Source organism: Hemicordylus capensis, chromosome 1 (genome assembly GCF_027244095.1).
Source record: "Hemicordylus capensis ecotype Gifberg chromosome 1, rHemCap1.1.pri, whole genome shotgun sequence".
Taxonomy (NCBI): Eukaryota; Metazoa; Chordata; class Lepidosauria; order Squamata; family Cordylidae; genus Hemicordylus; species Hemicordylus capensis.
The window spans coordinates 319,535,639-319,554,734 of NC_069657.1; the positions used below are offsets into that span (position 1 = coordinate 319,535,639).

General features: G+C 40.7%; 1 protein-coding gene across 13 annotated transcripts in view; it reads right to left on the bottom strand.

Moving 5' to 3' along the window:
* EPHA7 (EPH receptor A7) overlaps positions 1-19,096 on the bottom strand; it is a 222,413-nt gene that overhangs the window by 34,397 nt on the left and 168,920 nt on the right. For 12 of the 13 annotated variants that reach the window (XM_053287499.1, XM_053287498.1, XM_053287508.1 and 9 more), the window contains 3 exons: positions 6,201-6,325; positions 3,329-3,497; positions 1,028-1,136 (listed from right to left, as the gene is read on the bottom strand). In XM_053287499.1, coding sequence (XP_053143474.1) covers positions 1,028-1,136; positions 3,329-3,497; positions 6,201-6,325 — 403 coding nt within the window. Of the gene's footprint in view, positions 1-1,027; positions 1,137-3,328; positions 3,498-6,200; positions 6,326-19,096 lie in introns of those variants that run through there. The other variant, XR_008314275.1, reaches the window with a different exon arrangement.

Here is a 19,096-nt window from a genome sequence, read left to right on the forward strand (position 1 = left end):
TGGCCAATCAAGCACAGTACACTGTATACTTTTCAGAGGTCCGATATTGTTCTATTCTTCCATCCTTGTCTTATTGGTTCCATGTAATATTCTAATTTTCTGAGATTGTGGATTTGGGGTTTTCATGAGCTGTATGCCATGATCATCACAATTATAACAAATTAAGGCTTGACTTATCTCGCTTTGCATGTAATGCGTCTATCTCATATATCAGTTTCACCTTTTAATTTGCGTTACTGAAATTAATGGACTTTTGCACTATATTCTAATTTTCCGAGTTTCACCTGTAGACGTGTCCTTTGCACTGCTTACAGCTCTCTTGAGGATCTTGTTCTCTCAGGAGTACTTTTGGCAAAAAGCACAAGGGGAAAATGCCTTAGAAGTCCTGGTGTACTTGCATAACACTTATATAAAGGCAAAGTGTGCTGTTAAGTCCGTGTTGATTCTTGGTGACCACTGAGTCCTGTGGTTGTCTTTGGTAGGAGAGGTTTACCATTGCCTCCTCCTGTGCAATATGAGATGATGCCTTTCAGCATCCTTCCTATATTGCTGCTGCCCGATATAAGTGTTTCCCATAGTCTGGGAAACATACCAGCGGGGATTCGAACTGGCAACCTCCTGCTGGCTAGTCAAGTCATTTTCCCGCTGCGCCATTAAGTGGCTTAACACTTATATAGCCTTTTGGATTTCAGCCTTTGTTAGGAATATTATGGTCAAGTCATTGAACCAATTCAAATAACGTGCAGGCATAAGTTCATTGAATGTCCCTGCCACATTTTAGTAGTATAGCTTTCAATAAAACCAACATTACAGCTGTCATTAAAATGCAGAAGCTTTTTATCACACAATGTTTCAGATCAAAAAGAAACATTATCATTCTATGGCAGTCTATACACAGACAAGCAAGAATCTCTAAGAATATAGACCTTTTAAATTAGCCCTATGATCAATACCCATCATGTTTTCCAAGTTTAGAGAAAGCCTGGCTAGAAAACACTTAAGCTACCATAATACGTGAGAACAGTACCTTCGTCCAATGATGAAGCCAAAAACCATGAAGACCAGTATGATTGTGCCTGCCACTGCAACCACAGCTATGATTATTACAGGATTTTGTTCACTGGAGACGGCAGTAGCTGCCAGCAGGGAAGAAAGGGATAGAAAGAGCTAAAGATTAATTTTAAAATGCAATTCTCAAGAGAACAGGGGGAACATACACACTTCTAGAAACAATGGGCATACAGGTTACATCTTTTGTAACCTAAAGCACAGGACAGACATTAAATGCATATGAGTAAGAACAGATTTGCCCATTTTTCCTGAAACGGTATGGGTTTCTTCAACAGCTTCATGACAGGTACAGGAATTAAACAAGTGCATGTGTGCTGTGAAGCTGTCACAGCTCTGAGATGTCTCTGGTGAGTAAAAAATGTCGCTATCCTAGCACATGATTTGCAAACAGTAAACTGTATAATTGCTAACAGATTAAATTAACATGTTATTTTTAAAAACAGTTAGTAATTTTTTTCCTAATACTGTACGGAAGGAATGCTGTGCGCAACAATTTCATAATGATTGTATTAGGAATTTTTTCATCATTTCATGGCAACTTTTGCTGTTGGTTACATTCTGTTCCTAGTAGCAATCAGAGGGGATTAAGTAAATTCAAAAGGATCCTGGAAAGATTTATATATTCATTAAACTACTGAAGACAGCAGGGCCTGTAGGCCTTTTCTGGATTCAGATCCACATGTCAGCATAATTCTGAACAGACTTCAGCTTTTTTGACTCTCTATACTTCTTGAAAAGTATAGGTTGCAGTGGCATAATACAAATAATATCTGAAAACTGTGCTTGAAGCCTTCAAACATCAGTACATTATTTCAAATACTAAGATACAACCACCAACTCTCTTGCTCCAGAAGCAATGAGAAAAAAATTACAGAAGCACGGGCTATATAGAGACAAGAACTGATAAGAACAAAATGGTGAGACATAATAACCATCATCATTTATTTAGAGTGTTATAATAAAGGAAGCTTCCAGACAAACAGAATACGTTTTTGAAAGTCTGAAATTCATTCAGTTTTCCTATGGAGAATTGGATGCATGTAATGAAGTTGGACATATGCATATTCTCAGATCGTCATCACTCATGATGCTTACAAATTTAGATAGTTATAAGGAGCACATGGCAATTAGTGCTGGAGATGCATCAAAGTAAATGGACAGATTTTATATTTTCTAAAAACTGGATAGAGTTATTACTGTTTCTCCTTCATTCCAGGAATCCTGGGTCCAACTGGAGACACCTAGAGAGTCTCATCACATGAATCTAAAGAACAGTTCCTGACTCCATCTCGGCTCCTGACTCCATCAATGGAAGCCATACTGGGGTCCATTTCACCAGGTCCAGCTCTCTCCACCCTCACCTTTTGAGTTCCTTACCATTCAGATAGATGAAGAATTCTGAAGACTTTAAAAGCTTGTTGCTCAAGATTTTGTGTCATATGAATTGGTCTTAATAAAGGTATTATTAGAATGTGGCTTTGGGATTATGCTAAAAGCAGTTTTTGCATTCTCTACAGCTGTTGCAGCTGCAAAATCTGCATTGGCTGAATTTGATTGGAAACTGCCTTTTTCTGCTCTCTACATTTTCAATGTTCACGCATGAGCACAAATATCATGGAAGAGTATCAACTTTGGTTTAAGTGCAAAAAAAAAAAATGTCCCTAGAGTTTACCCAGACTAAAAAAAAATCATATTAAGGAAGGCACTAGAAATGTTGATTTTAAACTTAATGTTTGCCCATTTACCAAAAGTAAGTTCCAATGGCCAACATGCTGCTCAGTATACCACCAATGATTCTGTACTGCCCATGCTATTGTGGGCATCTAAAACAATGCTGTTGCGCAACAGCAAGCTTTCTGAGAACTTGAACCTGCTTTTAGCATATTAATTAAAACTAATAATGTACATATTTCAAGTATTTCAGTGGTAGCTTCAGTTTCATAGTTCTGAACAGAACAGGACTGCAACTTAAATACTTTTTGGTAGACTTAGAACAAAACAATAGTTGGTCTTACAAAGGTTCAGAGCAGATAAATTTCAACACGTTGCTCGACTTCTGTATTGATATAAATTGTGTATCATCACATGTACATAGCATGTAAATAGGGCTTAAGATATTAAAAAAATTGGACCAAAGCATGAGGTTACAGAGAAGCTGATGACAAGCACTTCCCCAAGCACCTCCCTGAGTCTCCTTAGTGAGATATACCTTCAAATTACTAATAGGTAAGATATGTGTCATGCACATAAATGTTACCTGTGGCCTCCTCTAGTGTGGCGACATCTAGTCTAGGGCTGTAATTCCCATAGCCAGCAGCAGTAAATGCACGGATTTGGAAAACATATACTGTTCCTGGTTTTAGATTATTAACAGATGCAGAAGTGGACCTGGTTTTTACCGTTGAGTAGGTCCTCTCCCTTTGGTCCTGTAAACAAAAAGACAAACGATTGGATGATATTTAAAATTCAGATTTCAGTTTTACTCCATGTCATAACTGACAACTGGTCCTTGCACTTTATTTCAATTTGCTATGAGGGGGAGGTTTTTTGGTCTACATAAAGAACATAGCACTCTCTGTGGAGCATTATAACACAGTGCCGTTTCATTTAGGGGTTCTGAAAATGATATAAAATGTAAATGTGAGGCACATGGTGCTGCTAGTAAAATTCTAGGAGATAAAACCATTGCCTTTTTGCATTTGATTGTGTAACAGCTGAGTTTCTGCTGCTTGATCATCAATTGGCTCAAATACTATATTGCATCAGATTATGAATTACACAGCACGCAATACAGCAATTCCTTTCTCTCTGTCTTTTTCTTTTAAAAATGTTCCATTTATAGCTCTTTAGAAAATCACAGTAACTGCTACTTTCAATAGAGCAGACGCGCAAAAAAATAAAATAAAACTCAGGCCAGGTCTTCCGGGCACAGGAGTTTCAAAGTGTATGTGGAGTTTCTCGGACTGCAACAGCTTCGCATTCTTTCAAAAGCAGAGCAAGCCTCACTGAAATGGGAGCCACACAAGAGTATTCTGCACAACTCCTATTTATTTTAAAAAGGGCATGAACAGAAGAACTGTACAGTGAATTGCGCGTACAATGATTGGAATGTACTCGCGCTTTGCTCTATTTACATAATTCTAATACTTTTGTACGAACATTCAACCATCACTATAAACTTATATTGGTTTAATAAAATAGCTTAACAGTCATCCCCTGAGAATTGTACTTCAGTTCAGTCTAGGAATCTCTTAAGAAAAATGATCAGAATTTTACTAAAGTACTATCCCAAGAGTCATAAGGAAAAGCTATGGCAACATGGTATAAAACTGATCAAGATTTGTAGCACAGATATCCCTTATGGAAAGACTTGTGTGTGTGTGTGTGTGTGTGTGTGTGTGTGTGTAGAAGGGATTAAAACTGAATTTTCCTTCTAATAAAATTAAGAAACAAACACTAAAACTGAATTTTCCATTTAGATATTACTTTAAATCTTACAAAGTATTTGATCATGAACTGTTACAAATTTCCTTGCATAATAATTCTTAACAGATGACACCAACAGCAGACATTTGTCTTTGAAAGTGACATTAATTTGGCTCATTGTAAGCAGATTGTGAGTCAATCTGGCTACGAGTAAGCACATAGGTTAGCACATTTTGAGGGTTAGCACATTTTGAGTCAAATTTAGACTTCTGTATTGGCATGTTAAAAAATGGTTATAAATCAATCATTTCTAAAATAAGGAAGAAGGGAATGTGGATGTGGGCAAGGAAAGGAAAAGCCACACAAAATTTAGCATGAAGTAATATATAGTACTTGGCTGTGAACATAATTTATAGCTAAAAGTATGACTTCATTGCAAAACTGGAGTTTACTTAAAATGCACAGCTTCTTGAGTTTGCAAACTTAACTAGAAACCTCAGAAATTGATCTATTTAAAAGGGATTTCTACGGCTTAATTTCTAGTTATTGGTCAAAATTATCTTATAAGAAGACTTAACAAAACATTTTTGAGCCTTAAACAAATGTATTTCAGGCCTGTTCTAAAAGATTTGTGTCTCTATCATATAATTCCTTATGAGAGGTATTGCAAATATGTTACTCCAGGACTGTAGACTTGCAAGTATGATTAATTGATAGAAGCAGCCAGCAGTTTGGTGAGGTAAATCCGTCATACTCTGGGTTGTAGCAGAACAATGCTAGGAATATGAAATAGGCAAATATATCCGAGAATAATAATTTATTTCATTCAAACTGCGAGGAATGTAGAAAATCTAGGTCATCAGATACAATTTCTCCTGGTAACCACACCAAGACAAGAGTATGCCATTACTAAATAAGGAAGTTACAGACAAAATGGTCTAGGGCTGTTTCTCCATAATGCTTTTCTGGCATAGTGTGAAGGAATATAAGCAAAACATAGATTTTGAAGGAAAAATGTGTAAGAAGGCGGCAGACAAATTCTCTTCACCATTTTTTACTCCACAACAATTCATCTTTTTTCATTCAAGAGTAGTTTCTCTCTAGATTAGCACTGGATGATTAAATTGGAATTAATCCTAAATCTCTAGATGGAGCAGCCAGGTATTCAGAATTCTACATGTTATAATTAGACGTTTCATTAAATAAATAATTTTTTGTGAATTGATCACCTGCATTTAAACTGATTAATCAATAAAACAATGAATTTAATGTATGTTAATTTGCAAGTACTCAATATTTTTTAGATGTGAGATTACGAATAATTTAGTAAATAAGAATTATTCATTGTTAGAAGGAAATGTAATTTAAATATTTTCCCATTTCCTATTACAGTAAACAAACAAAACAAGAAAATCAGCAGCCTTGAAAAGCAGACGTGTTCTTAAATCAAAGCCTCACCACTGATTAAATCTTGTATCTTCCCAATTAAAACATATGCATAGACACTTTTTTTAAAAAAGGAACTTTATACACACACAAGTGCACATGTATGCACACACACAAAAGGAAGCAACCAAAAAATCAGGAAGATTTGAAAAGAAAAACAAATTGTAGAATCGGTCTGAAAACAGCATTTGCCCACAGTTGAGCAAAATGATATGATGGGAAAGGACCAGTGTGGAACATTTCAGAGTAGTGCTTACTTTCTCATAATACTTGATTTCATATTCTGTGATGACTCCATTGGGATGCTCGGGTTCCTGCCAGGAAAGCTCCACACTCCTTTGCAACACTTTCTCTTTCATTACACCGCTAACTTGCGAGGGAGCTGTTTGGAGAAGAAGTGTCAATAAACAATGAGCAAATGTGCTGCATGTCCCCAATCAAGTGTCACAACTGATCAGTTCCATGCTGTGCCACGTTCATTAAGGTAAGAGAAAGCACCTTTCCATAGTTCACAATTCAAAAGCTAATGAATATTCAAACAGGGCCTTATTACTGCTCATAAACAATAATAGAAATCTAAATTAAAGTGCACACAGCAAAAGACAGCATTGTTGAAGTTAGTGCAAAATGGCAATTGATGGGATCAGAATGATAATTAAGCAAATGAATTCTAATTAAGCCAGGAAAATATGCTTCCAGATTAATCTCCTGTGGTAAACTAGTAGACCAAATATTTATTACACAAGTTTCTATGACACTGATAAAAAAATGAATAAAAAGACGAGTCCATACTTCAGACTCTTACCATGTGTAAATTCCAAGTTCAAATGATCATGTTGTTTCAATAAAGAATTTATTGAAAACAAACAGTATGTAGCAAAAGCTGTTTCAGCACCAAGCCTTCCAACACTCTTCTTTTGGGCATCTAGTTGGCCTGAATTTTTGTATTGTAAAAGTTTGCAGAAAGCATATTTAGCTAGTGAATCTATTCTGACGATCACCAGAAAGTGGGCTAAGGGAGCCTAGCCTGCTTCCTGGTGATTGTTGGAATCACCAGGCTCACGGGCGAGCCTGGTGGTTCCAAGGTGGCTAACCCGCCTAATTCCCCCTCCCCTTAAATGAGGTTAACGGAACAAGTGCTCAGTTAATATTGTTTTTCTGCTCATGTGCTGCTGCCACACATGGCAACACACAAGCAGCCTCCCGGGCTCGGGGGTCGCCTCAGAATGCCCTGCGCACTTGCATTGGGCATCCTAGGACTTTTGGGAGCCAAGCGGCCCCCGATCCCTGCAAACCCCACCTGCTCCATGACAAAGCCAGTAGTCATATGGGTGCTCGATTCGGCTGCCCAGGGCTCCTCAGGTGATTGTCTGTGGGGAGAATAGGCTAAGCCCGCTCTCCCCGCAAACCACCTCAAGGCGCTTCACACTAATCACGTAAAGCACCTCATTGAGTAAGAGCAAGTTCAGATGAAACACAAAAAGTGTAACCTTCGGTTCCCAGAGTTCGATGGCAAGCCTGGCTTTCAGTGTGGGGGAGAGGGGATATGCTGACATTGTTTGTGCTATCTGAAACTAACAATGCTGGCATATTCCACCCAATTTCAGCTTCCAAACTTTACATCTGTAACCAAGGATTGAACTCCGTTAGAGATGTTGGGCCTGGAACTGTAAACTGGATAGACTATGCCAAAGAGGTTGGTTCAGACAAGCAACCAAAGTAGGCATCTCACCCCCACCAGAAGTTGGGCTCGCCACCAAACTCCAGAAACTTGAAGTCCAGCTTTTTGTGTCCTGTTTCAACCCACCTTAACAGGCATTTAGCTTTGGACTATGGGAGACTCTGTCCTACTAGGATCTCAGTAGCTCTGTGTGATAACTTGTGGGAGGGCCTGTGGGAGGAACAAAATGTGGGAGGGGCCACATTCCTGATGTGGCTCAGTTTGGAAGCAGCTCTTGAGGAGAAAATGCTCAGACCAGGGGAGGCAGCAAACATTTAAATTCTCTGCTAAACAAGATAGCAAGCAAGCAAATATATAAATAAATAAATTGACAAAAAAAGGGGGGGGAAGCTAAGTTTGTTAGGGCTAGTCTTGTCTAGAGTTTGATTTCTGGCTGGCTAGAGGTTTTGTTTTTGACAGGGCAGTTTGTTTGGGTGGGGGATTAGCTCCAGGTGAGTCACATAGCTTGTGGGAGGGGCCGTATTCCTGAGGTGGCTCAGTTTGGAAGAAGCTTTTGAAAAGATTTGTGAACATGAGCTTCAAAAAGATATCAAAGGAGTTTTGTGTGGAGTTTAGTGGGGAAGTGTGTGGGGAGGCAAACAAGCCAACCCATTGATAAGAAAGAAGACACCCAGCATGAAGAAAAGGTGAGCATTACCCAACTTTTGTAATTTTCTTGAAACCTTTAATTACCTGACATCTGCAGCTAAAACCTAGCTTTCAAATAAACAAGCTCTACATATTCTAAATAGCCAATAAAATCAGTTAAGAAGGCAGAATGCCAACAGGAGAGGGGATGTTTCCCAGTGTATTGCACTGAGTATTTCATGTATGACTATCTGCCTGGGTGGCAGAAGTCATGGGTGTGCGTTTTGTGGATATTGCTCCTGGCTCTCAAGGAACAAGATTGTTCCCTCAAAGTCAGGGTGGCTGACCTGGAGAAGTGGATGTGACCTCCTAGGATGTGATAGAGGCATCCTACTCCCAGGCTGATAGCCCTTCTACTGTCATGGAGAATTAAGGTCTCAAGGAAAGAAGATATCAGTCTGAGGAAAAGGAGAATGCTCCCTTAGAAGGGACCCCTTTCTTGGGTTATGCACCCATATCCTTTTGCACAGAGAATACTTCTCCAGGGTTTGAGGGCCTCCTAGTAGTGGGTGATTCGATAATTAAGGGCATAGAGAGATGGATTTGTGACCCATGTGTAGACCGCATGTTGACATGCCTGCCTAGTGCGAAGGTTGCGGTTGTCACACAGCATCTAGTTAGGCTGTTAGGCAGTGCTGAGGAGCAGTAAATTGTCGTGGTGCATGTTGGCACCAATGATGGTGGGGAAATGCAGTCAGGAGGTCTCAATGTGTGGATGAGACAGTGGTACCGGGGCAGGGGGGGTGTTAGATTTGTTAGGCACTGGAATACAGTTTGGGGTGAGCAAAGCCTTTACAAAAGAGAAGGACTCCACTTGAACCAGGCTGGAACCAGACTACTGGTGCTAAAAATAAAAAAAGGAGGAGCAGAATTTAAAATGATGCCATGGGGATTGCCGACATGAATTAGGTTTGTCTAGTTCAGCAAGCAAAATCCCCTAAGGCGGGAGGGTGCAAACGTTTCAGAAGGGGACGGAGTAGAACCAGGAGCAGAGCAGATGGAAACACATGACAACTGGTCAAAAAGGTCAAATCATGCCAGTGAGGGAGAAAGCACATGCCAGTGTCAGGTAAGGGACTCGGCATATAGATGTTTATATACCAATGCAAGCAGCTTCCGGGCAAGCTAGATTGCTTGGCTGCTAATGAAAACATAGATATAGTGGGCATAATAGAAACCTAGTGGAATGGTGACAACCAGTGGATATGGTTATTCCTGGGTATAAACTCTACAGAAAGGATAAGGAGGGGCGGATTGGGGATGGTGTTTACTGTATGTTAAAGAAGGGATAGCACCCAATAAGCTAGAAAACCTAGGAGTACTAAAGAACTCCATACAAACATTATGGGTGATAGTAAGAGGACTGAAAGGAAAGGGGGATATGCTATTGCCCTCTGGATTCACGGACATAATACACATCCTGGTGCCATGTGGGGGGTCCTGAGTCACGCACTGTCCTGATCTCTTTCTTAAAGTTCCTGTTCCCCACACCTAAAAGGTGCTTGAATTGTGGTTCATGCACACCCCTAATAAATGGACAGTTTTCACCGTGCAGTGAAGTAAGAAGTGGAATCCCTCAAGGATCTGTACTGGGACGAGTGCTGTTTACCTAGTTTATACATGATCTAGAAGGGGGAAACCAGCAAAGTGGCCACATTTTCAGATGACACTGAACTATTTAGGGTAGTGAAATCCAAATCAGATTGTGAGGCGCTACAAAAAGATCTCTCCAAACTGGGTGAGTCAGCAAAAAAATGGCAAATGCAGTTCAATGTAAGCAAATGTAAAGTGATGCATATTGGAGTAAAAAACCCCAACTTCACATAAATGGTGATGGGCTCTGAGCTGTCGTTGACTGACCAGGACACAGATCTTGGGGTTGTGGTGGGCAGCTCATTGAAAGATTCAACAGTGCACGGCAGCTCTGAAAAAGGCTAATCCCATGCTAGGGATCATTAGAAAGGGGATTGGAAATCAAAATGCTAATATTATAATGCCCTTATAAAAAACGATGGTGCGGCCACACCAGGAGTACTGCGTACAATTCTGGTCACCACTTCTAAAAAAGGATATTGTAGAACAGGAAAAGGTGCAGAAGAGGGCAACCAAGATGATTAGGGTCCTAGAGCACCTTTCTTATGAGGCAAGGCTATAGAGGAGGAGAGCTAGTCTTGTGGTAGCAAGCATGACTTGTCCCCTTAGCCAAGCAGGGTCTGCCCTCATTGCATATGAATGGGAGACTTGATGTGTGAGCACTGTAAGATATTCTCCGCAGGGGATGGAGCCTACTCTGGGAAGAGCAGAAGGCTGAGAGAGATTCCTGCCTGCAACCTTGGAGAAGCCGCTACCAGTCTGTGTAGAGAATACTGAGCTAGATGGACCAATGGTCTGACTCAGTATATGGCAGCTTCCTGTGTTCCTATGTACAGCATCTGTGGCTCTTTAGTTTGGAAAAGAGGCAACTATGGAGAGACATGATAGAGGTGGTGTATACAATTAAGCATGGAGTAGAGAGAGTGGATAGAGAGAAATTTTTCTCTTTCTCTCACAGTACTAGAACCAGAGGTCATCCCATGAAACTGAAGGTCAGGAAATTTAGGACCGACAAAAGGAAGTACTTTTTCACAGAGAGCGAAATTAATCTATGGAATTGTCTATCAGAAGATGTGGTGATGGCCACTAGCTTGGATGGCTTTAAAAAGGGGCTTGTACAAAATTCATGGAGGACAGGTCTATCAATGACTACTAGTCTGAGGACTATATGCTACATCCAGCCTCAGAGGCAAAATGCCTCAAAACACTAGTTGCAGGGGAGCAACAGCAAGAGAGAGGGCATTGCCTGTGGGCTTCTCAGAGACATCTGGTGGGCCATTGTGTGAAAAAGGATGTTGGACTTGACAGGCTTTGGCCAGATCCAGCAGGGCTGTTCTTATGATGGACTGCACAAAGAATCTTGCTTGTGAACAATAAAAATGGGATATACTGAGATCCACTATTCCCATGCCCATGTGATTTCCTTTACCAAAACAGCAATGCAAAATTCAATATTCAACTCACTCTGTCCAAAATGGCTTTTTGTTTTGCTTCTTCTTGCTAGCCTTCAAAAAGTTCCTAATAATCTAGCAATTTTATGCTTCAAAAGACTTTTGGTATTCATTTTTGAGTAATCCTTCCTTTTTTTTTAAAAAAAGTTGATCCTGAATTGAGTTTTGTGATTTTATTACATTTTATTTTATGAATAGCACGTTGAGTGAGAGTTTCTGATGATGAAATGGAGGAAGTGGATGATAACAACAGAGACACACTTTCCCTAGAAGTCATAAAACACACAGTAGCAACATACTTCAGTTTTCACAAACGACATTTTGGGAAGGTTTTTAAAATCATGCTTCAAAACCAAAGTATGTTATATTTTCTTATTTCTAGGAAAAGTGTGCCTCCGTTGTCCATTTCCTCCAGTTCATCATCATAAACATTTAGTGTTCTTACTACTCAATTTCCATTCAAAATGCTATTTATAAAATAATACAGTATAATAAAATCACAAAAAAATACGACTGTGGCAAATCTGATGCCGAACATCAACATTGCCTTCCAGTTCTTTCCCTAAGGGTACCTCTGTCTTCGAGAGTCACATATCAAACCCCCCTCCCCGCCCCCATGAGGAACAACTATTGCACCCTCGGACCTGTTCTGTGCATAATCATTAGCTGGTATTATAACCACTACTTTGCCTGTGAAAATGCAGCAAAAAGAAATGGAAAAATATCCCTCTTTCTCATCCTGATAACTTCTGCAAAATTAGCTCAGGCCATCCCAGATAGGGGTGTTCACGGAACCGCAGAGCTGCGGTCCGGCACTGTGGGGTGGGTTCCTTTAAGGGTGGGGGAAGGTTTACTTACCCCTCCCGCCGCTTTTCCCCCTCCAGCGCACGTATTCTTTGTAGTAACTGGGGCGGCAGGATACCTCCCTGCCGCCCCTTCTCCCGCTTAAGTGCAAAAGGCTTGCCGGAGCCTTTTGCGCATGTGCACGTGGCGCGTGAGCTTCATGTCTCTCCGACATGCGTGCACGTCGAGGAGACGTGAAGCTCGCGCACGACGTACTCGTGTGCAAAAGGCTCCGGCAAGACTTCTGCACTCAAGAGGGAGAAGGGGCAGCAGGGAGGTATCCTGCCGCCCCAATTACTACAAAGAATACGCGCGCTGGAGGGGGGAAAGTGGCAAGAGGGGGAAGTAAACCCTCCCCCGCCCTTAAAGGAACCCACCCCACCCGAACCGGCCAGGTCCGAACCGGTTCGGACCCATCCCTAATCCCAGATTAAACAAAAGTCACACACTACCTACAGGGACACTAACTTAAAACCACCTGAAGGCTACTATTTCTAATCTCATACCTGCTACAACAGGTTCTTTTGTGATCTACAAACCCTAGTTCTGTTACTGGTCTATATAAAGATTATTTATTGAGGGGTTACTCCACAAAGTCAAACATCATTTAGGAGTCACTATAGATGGATATGCTATTTAATAGGGGCTATAAACCACCTAATGGAGCAGTGGGGAAGCAACGTGCCTAGAGAGCAAGATGCTGTCAATTCAAATCTCAGATGTTATGTTTCCCAGACTATGGGCAACACCTATATTGGGCAGCAATGATATAGGAAGGTGCTGAAAGGCATCATCTCATACTGCGCAGGAGGAGGCAGTGGTAAACCCCTCCTGTATTCTACCAAGGAAAGCACAAGGCTCTGTGGTCGCCAGGAATCGACATTGACTCAACGGCACAATCTTTCCTTTCTTTATAACACAGTAGAACATACAGAACTCTAAGATTCAAAGTGTGGTATCTATAGGTAGTGAAGGTAAAGAGCAAGGGCATAGTGAAGCTGGAGTGGCCCTGGGACAAAAAGTGAAGATGGGCCTCTGGACACAGCCTCCTCAGGCCCTATGCCAAAGATACATCGCCCCCATATCTTTGCTGCAGAAGAACTCTAAAGACATGGTGAAAAATAAAACCTTGTCAGAACACCCTTTCTCTCATGCTTATGCATACACACTCCCCATTCATGTAGACACTTACACACACACACATATTTCCCTGGCCCAAAAATATTTTCTTATCATATCTCAGCTTGAAGCTGAGATGAGTCCTCCAGTCAGGACTCAGCAGTGTGCTACTGAGTCAGGGATGTGGGAGGGGGAAAGCTATGCCTGCCCCCACTCAGTGGCCCAGGGACATTGCTCAATTATAGCTACACCCCAGGAAAAACTCAGAGCTGCTGCCAGTCAGTGTAGAGAACACAGTCTTAGATGAGGCAACTGTAAAGGGCAGCTTCATATGAAAAGGACAGCAAAGTGTGTCTTCAGAAAGGAGCCACATATTTATACTCTGACCTTTCTTCTTCTTCATCCAGTATATTGAGTACTGCTGTGACAATACGGCCCAAAAGCTCTAAGCAAATTCCCACTTGGCTGGTTTTTCCACTCAACAAATGGAATAATTTAATACATCTGGCAAAGGGGAGTTTGGAGGATTACACTGTCCTTGGATGTGATTGCCAAACAACATGAGAAAGCTTCACACTTCCTTCATGGATTAGAATAGTTTAAATAGACTGGTTGATATCTGCCAGGCTACTTCCTAAGATCAAAACATAATTCTATTTTTTAAAACACAAACATACACACACCCCTATCTCCAACATATACATTAAACAAGTAGAAAAGACTATCATTACTACATCTAGTTTGCCTTATTAGTATGTTTCAAAAAATTGTGCTTAGATAATAAGCAGCATTATTTGTAAGAAGGCTCCCTGAAATTTATGTTATTTGTTTTTACATTTATATCCTCCATGCAGCACTTGCTTTGTTAACCTGGTTTAAGGGGAGGGATATTTCTGAATGTTTGCTGCCGGGAGCTGTGCCGCTCCCGTTGCAGCACACAACTGTGTGGAACTGGGCTGGTCGTGAGAATAGCCTCAACGAGTTTCAGGGCTGAATGGGAATTTGATCTCTGGTCTCCCCAGGCCTAAGAAAACAAAAAAGGTATTTCTTAGGACTGGGTTGTTAATAAAGTTTTATCTGTTCCAACTGGCAAAGATGGTTCTCCAGGGTCTCAGCAGAGGTTTGTCTCAGGCCAGCTGGATATATAATGGACTGAGCCTTTCATATGCACCAGTGGAACCATTTTCTCCTCAGGGTAAATAACACTCATGGGTAGCCCCCGTTCCCTTACTGTGCTACTGATCCAGCTTCTGTGTTAGCAATCATGCACACTAGCCCTAATAACATCTAATTCTTTTCACCAAGTGAAAAGCACAATAAAAATGAGTGTACTTCAGTTTTACGTTCATTTAATAATACCTACAGTCCTTTTTGAATGAGCTTACTTCCAGAAGTGAGCTAAGGATTGTAGCTCCAGAACTAAACTTCACATCAATAGTGCCTTTATGATAGGCTTTTGCAGAAAAGCAGGATCCTTCAGGTGGCAGGCATTTGATTATGCAGACTTGAACTTCATCAGCAGAGATTAGGGGACGGTTACAAATTACAGTTGCGTGGAAGAAATAAGAACATGGTTTGCATTTGAATGTGTGAGCACTGTAATGTGTGAGACTGCTTGTGTGAGCACGGTTAGGTATTTCCCTTAGGGGATGGGCTGCTCTGGGAAGAACACCTGCATGCTTGCATACAGAAGGTTCCAAGTTCCCTCCCTGGCATCTCCAAGAGAGAGACTCCTGCCTGTAACCTTGGAGAAGAACCTTGGCCACTTTTTGTAGATAATACTGAGCTAGATGGATGAAGGGTTTGATTTGATAGAAGGCAGCTTCCGATGTTCCGGTATTTCTGAAAGTTCTTTTCTCATAGAATTGTGTAGATTATTTTTATTTCAGTTAATGTGTCCAGTGCTTTGACTGTCCAAAGCTCTTCACATTCATTATCATGATGCATTGGTATTTATATTGGATCCAGTTCAGATCCTGTAACACTCCTGATTATGGAGTTCACTCCTCTCAAACCCTTCTGGTAAACCTATAACCCACCCACTTCCCTCCAACCTTCCACTTACCTATTATTGGTATTTTTGTATCAATAAAAAAGTTCTCAAAGCAGCTAACATAGAAATGGAATAAGAAGAATAAGATGGTTTGCTGTTTCCCAAAGGGCTCACAGTCTCAAAAGAAACACAAAGTAAGAGCCACTGAAGGAATGATGTGCTGAACAGGGTCTGTTGATCACCTCCTGCTAACTGTAAAGAGAATCACCTCTTTGAAAAGTGCCTTCTTTGTCCAGTTAGCAAAGAACAACTTATCTTTATTGTTGTTGCAGCAGCAAGCAGCAGCAGCAATGGAATGTAAGTCTCTAAGGCTGGTCTCAAAACCAGCCTAACCCAGGATAGTGCATCCAAGCCCAGTCTGGGTTAGGCTGGTTGTTTGCAGCGCCAGGATCTGTGTGGATCCTGGAGCTGCCCACCCACATAACCCTGTTTTCAAGAGCAGAGGTAAGGATGCAAACACACTTAGCCCAGCTTCCGGGATCGTGAGTCTCCTTGGGCTGTAAGCCACAGAGACGGGCGCCTAGACTGCTCATCTTATGGGAGTATCCCCCAATGCACCGTGCTCATTGTGAAGTGCATTGTGGGATAACCAGAGGCCAGGAAAATGAGTCTCAGCCTTGAATGATCTGCGCTGCAGTGGAGCAGGCGTGCCACAGACTTCCAAAATGGTCATCGGCGGGGGGGGGGGGAAGGTGAGTGAAGTGCAGCCTGCACCCGCCTGTGTGGGTGTCCTCTCCCCACCCACCTGTGTGTATGTGTTTGTTCTCTCTCTCTCTCTCTCTCTCTCTGATGCCTGGCATCCAGTGTTCCCTCTAACCTTTTTCGTCTGTGTGCAAAATGAGTTTTGTTCTAGGCAACAGTATCAGGGCAGTGTTTGTGCACATGCATTCAGTGGGACCTTCCTGATTAAACCTGAGCAGGATCTAAAATTAACTGAGTGGACATCAAAAAACATGTGAGGGTGCACACACGCCTTAGAGGGAACACTGTTGGCATCCCTGCTAAAATTTTGTGTAAGGCGCAAGGATCACTGGGAAAGTTGTTTTCCCAGTGCTACTGACACATTTCTGCTTCATTCAGATATTGTTCTCACTCTGTTACAGTTTTAGAATGATCATATCTGTACAAACATACTTTGAAAAGATACCATATCTTGCATATATAATCTGACAGTTGCCACATTTTCTCTCTCTTTTAGGTTGTATGTCTTTTAAACTTTTAAAGCATTATTTTTAAGCTTACTTTTGTTGAGGAAAGTAAGCTTATGAGACCACCTGATAGTGTGTGTGTGTTCCCTGCTATCAACTTCCCAATGCCTGGACCACTATGAACCAAATTGGGTAAAGTTGTAGGCACACATAGGGACACCTCAATAACATAGTTTGTGATGGTGTCATCCACCCCAATTCAAGATTGTGGACGTTTAAGGTTAAAGTTGTCTAACCAGTGAGGATAGTGATTATCAATTAAGATTTTAATGAAAGGAAAATAGGCAGATCAGTTATTACCAGAATTGGTTTTTTAAAAAGGAAATAAAATTAGCCGCTGTGTTCAGACTGAATTAATCTTGTTGAAATAAAAAAGACATGTTCCTCTTGAAAATAAAAACCCACCAGTAATAAGGAACAGTCTGTCTGTACCTCTCTCCCTAAACGATGAGGGCCAATCAGGTATGAAAATGGAAGCTCTCTATGGCTTACTTGCTGTGCAGCCTCAGTGCACCCTGTTGTGCTCGTGCATAACACAAGCTCCAGACTTTGTGGAAATAGCTAGTAGAACACCCTTGCATTAACACAACACATTTGGACACAAATGTTCAGTGTTAGATGTCAATGAGAGGAAATACAACTGTCACATTACTCAAACCAAAATACAGCAGCAGGCAGCAGCAATCACAGTAGTGATTGTAAGTGCTAGAACAATATAACTTCTGCGTATTGCACCCACCCTCGCCCTCATATTGAGCTCAACTGATATGCATTGGCATTGGCATATTTAAATGTATTAGAGAATTTATGGTTACAGCACTTTATATATGCAAATATCCATTGTAGCTGTAAACCTGCCTTTGACCTACAGATCAGATGCATCCTACAGGTTTCCCTTTCCTTTGTGTTCTGTCTTGTCTGAGCCTTTTTAAAAAAGTCTGATCCCAAGATCTGGAAATATCTAGGTATGAGATATAGAGCTGCTAGTCCTATGTCTTTAATCGTAAGCCTTTAAGTATTCTCCCACTCCTATCATAATGGTAAAGAGAATAACTGTGACTATCTTGTCTCCCTTCTATGCTACCACATCTATGAGGACCTGGTGCACAGTGAAGGCACCAGACCTTGGTCTAATACACATGTTCACTCAAAACATTTTTTAAAAATACACCATTTACATGCAGAAATTGATTATTTGGGTATCTAACCATAACAAAATATAGTTCTGCTGGACTTTACTGATAAAGGCTTGTATGGATTTCAAGGTTATCATCATTTTCAAACCAAGTTGCAGGGAAAATTAATATTGAAATAACAAAATGGTGCTATCAAAAGTTTCCAGGAAAATATAGCTTCATTTTAAAGTATATGCAGAAATATTCATAATGGACAACATCATGCACAAAACAAGGCTGATGTTTCCAGTGATGGTGCTGCTCTGCGCACGTGCATTCAGAGTGGGACCTTCCTGATTAAACCTGTGGAAGCCAGCCTGACATTGGTGTTGCTCATGAGTATAGTTGTGTTACTTAAAATAATGTACTCGCACTTGAACAGCAGAACATTTGTTGTTTCCAATGTAAGTAGCACTGAGCATGTGCCTTGGACATCATGTCAACCAATATTCTTAGGCATGATGAGTAAACCACAAATACACAGAAAGCCCAGAGTTCTTGAATATGAACTTTCCCCCCGCCTCTAAAATACTGTGAGCTTTTCAATCCATATTAGCTTCTCTTGCTATTAACCAATTATCTCATTAGGAGAAAAAATAAAATGTACGAATTGCACAGTGGAGCTGAGTCCCATAATTTTTTTCTCAGTACAAAATGAAATTTACAAAGTGCAGAGACCGATGTAAAATGAAATGCTTTCCACTTTAATTTAACCCAAGTCCAGAATAAAACAAAACAATGATAGCTAGAAAATTGAAAATAAGAAAAGCGGGAGTTTCCTATATATCAGCAAGTGTGCAGAGCTGCTTTTAGTGCTAAATATGCTTAATGCGAGCTTTCATTAAAAGAGTCAGTAAAAGAGAATTAACTCAGCCATTTTCTTCTGCATTTGTTTGAGCTAAAAGCCTTCGTATCGATAAATCACAACTATACATAAGACTATAAGTCATCAGGGCATCTTTTTGGGTATATATTTTGCTATAAGTGTCTTGGGAGCAACATTTTTTATGAAATAGAAACAGAAAATAAAATATCAGCAACACTGCACTGGTAATTCCTGCATTTAAGATGTAGCATATCTACTACACATACATATAGTTTTCCCCACCCTTTTTTCTCAGATGCCCATCAGTTAGTGGTGCAATTACTACATCTACTCATTTTGCCACAAGGAAAACGAGCAAGGAACAAAAGCTGTGTATTCTAGCTCTGCAATCTACTATGGCAGATGTGGGCACATCCCACATTCAGACCGTTTAAAAAACAAACCAAGCCACTTTGTTGGCTTTCAAAAGTTTTATCTGATTGAAGTTTTGAGACTACATTTTAGAAGGTTTGATCCT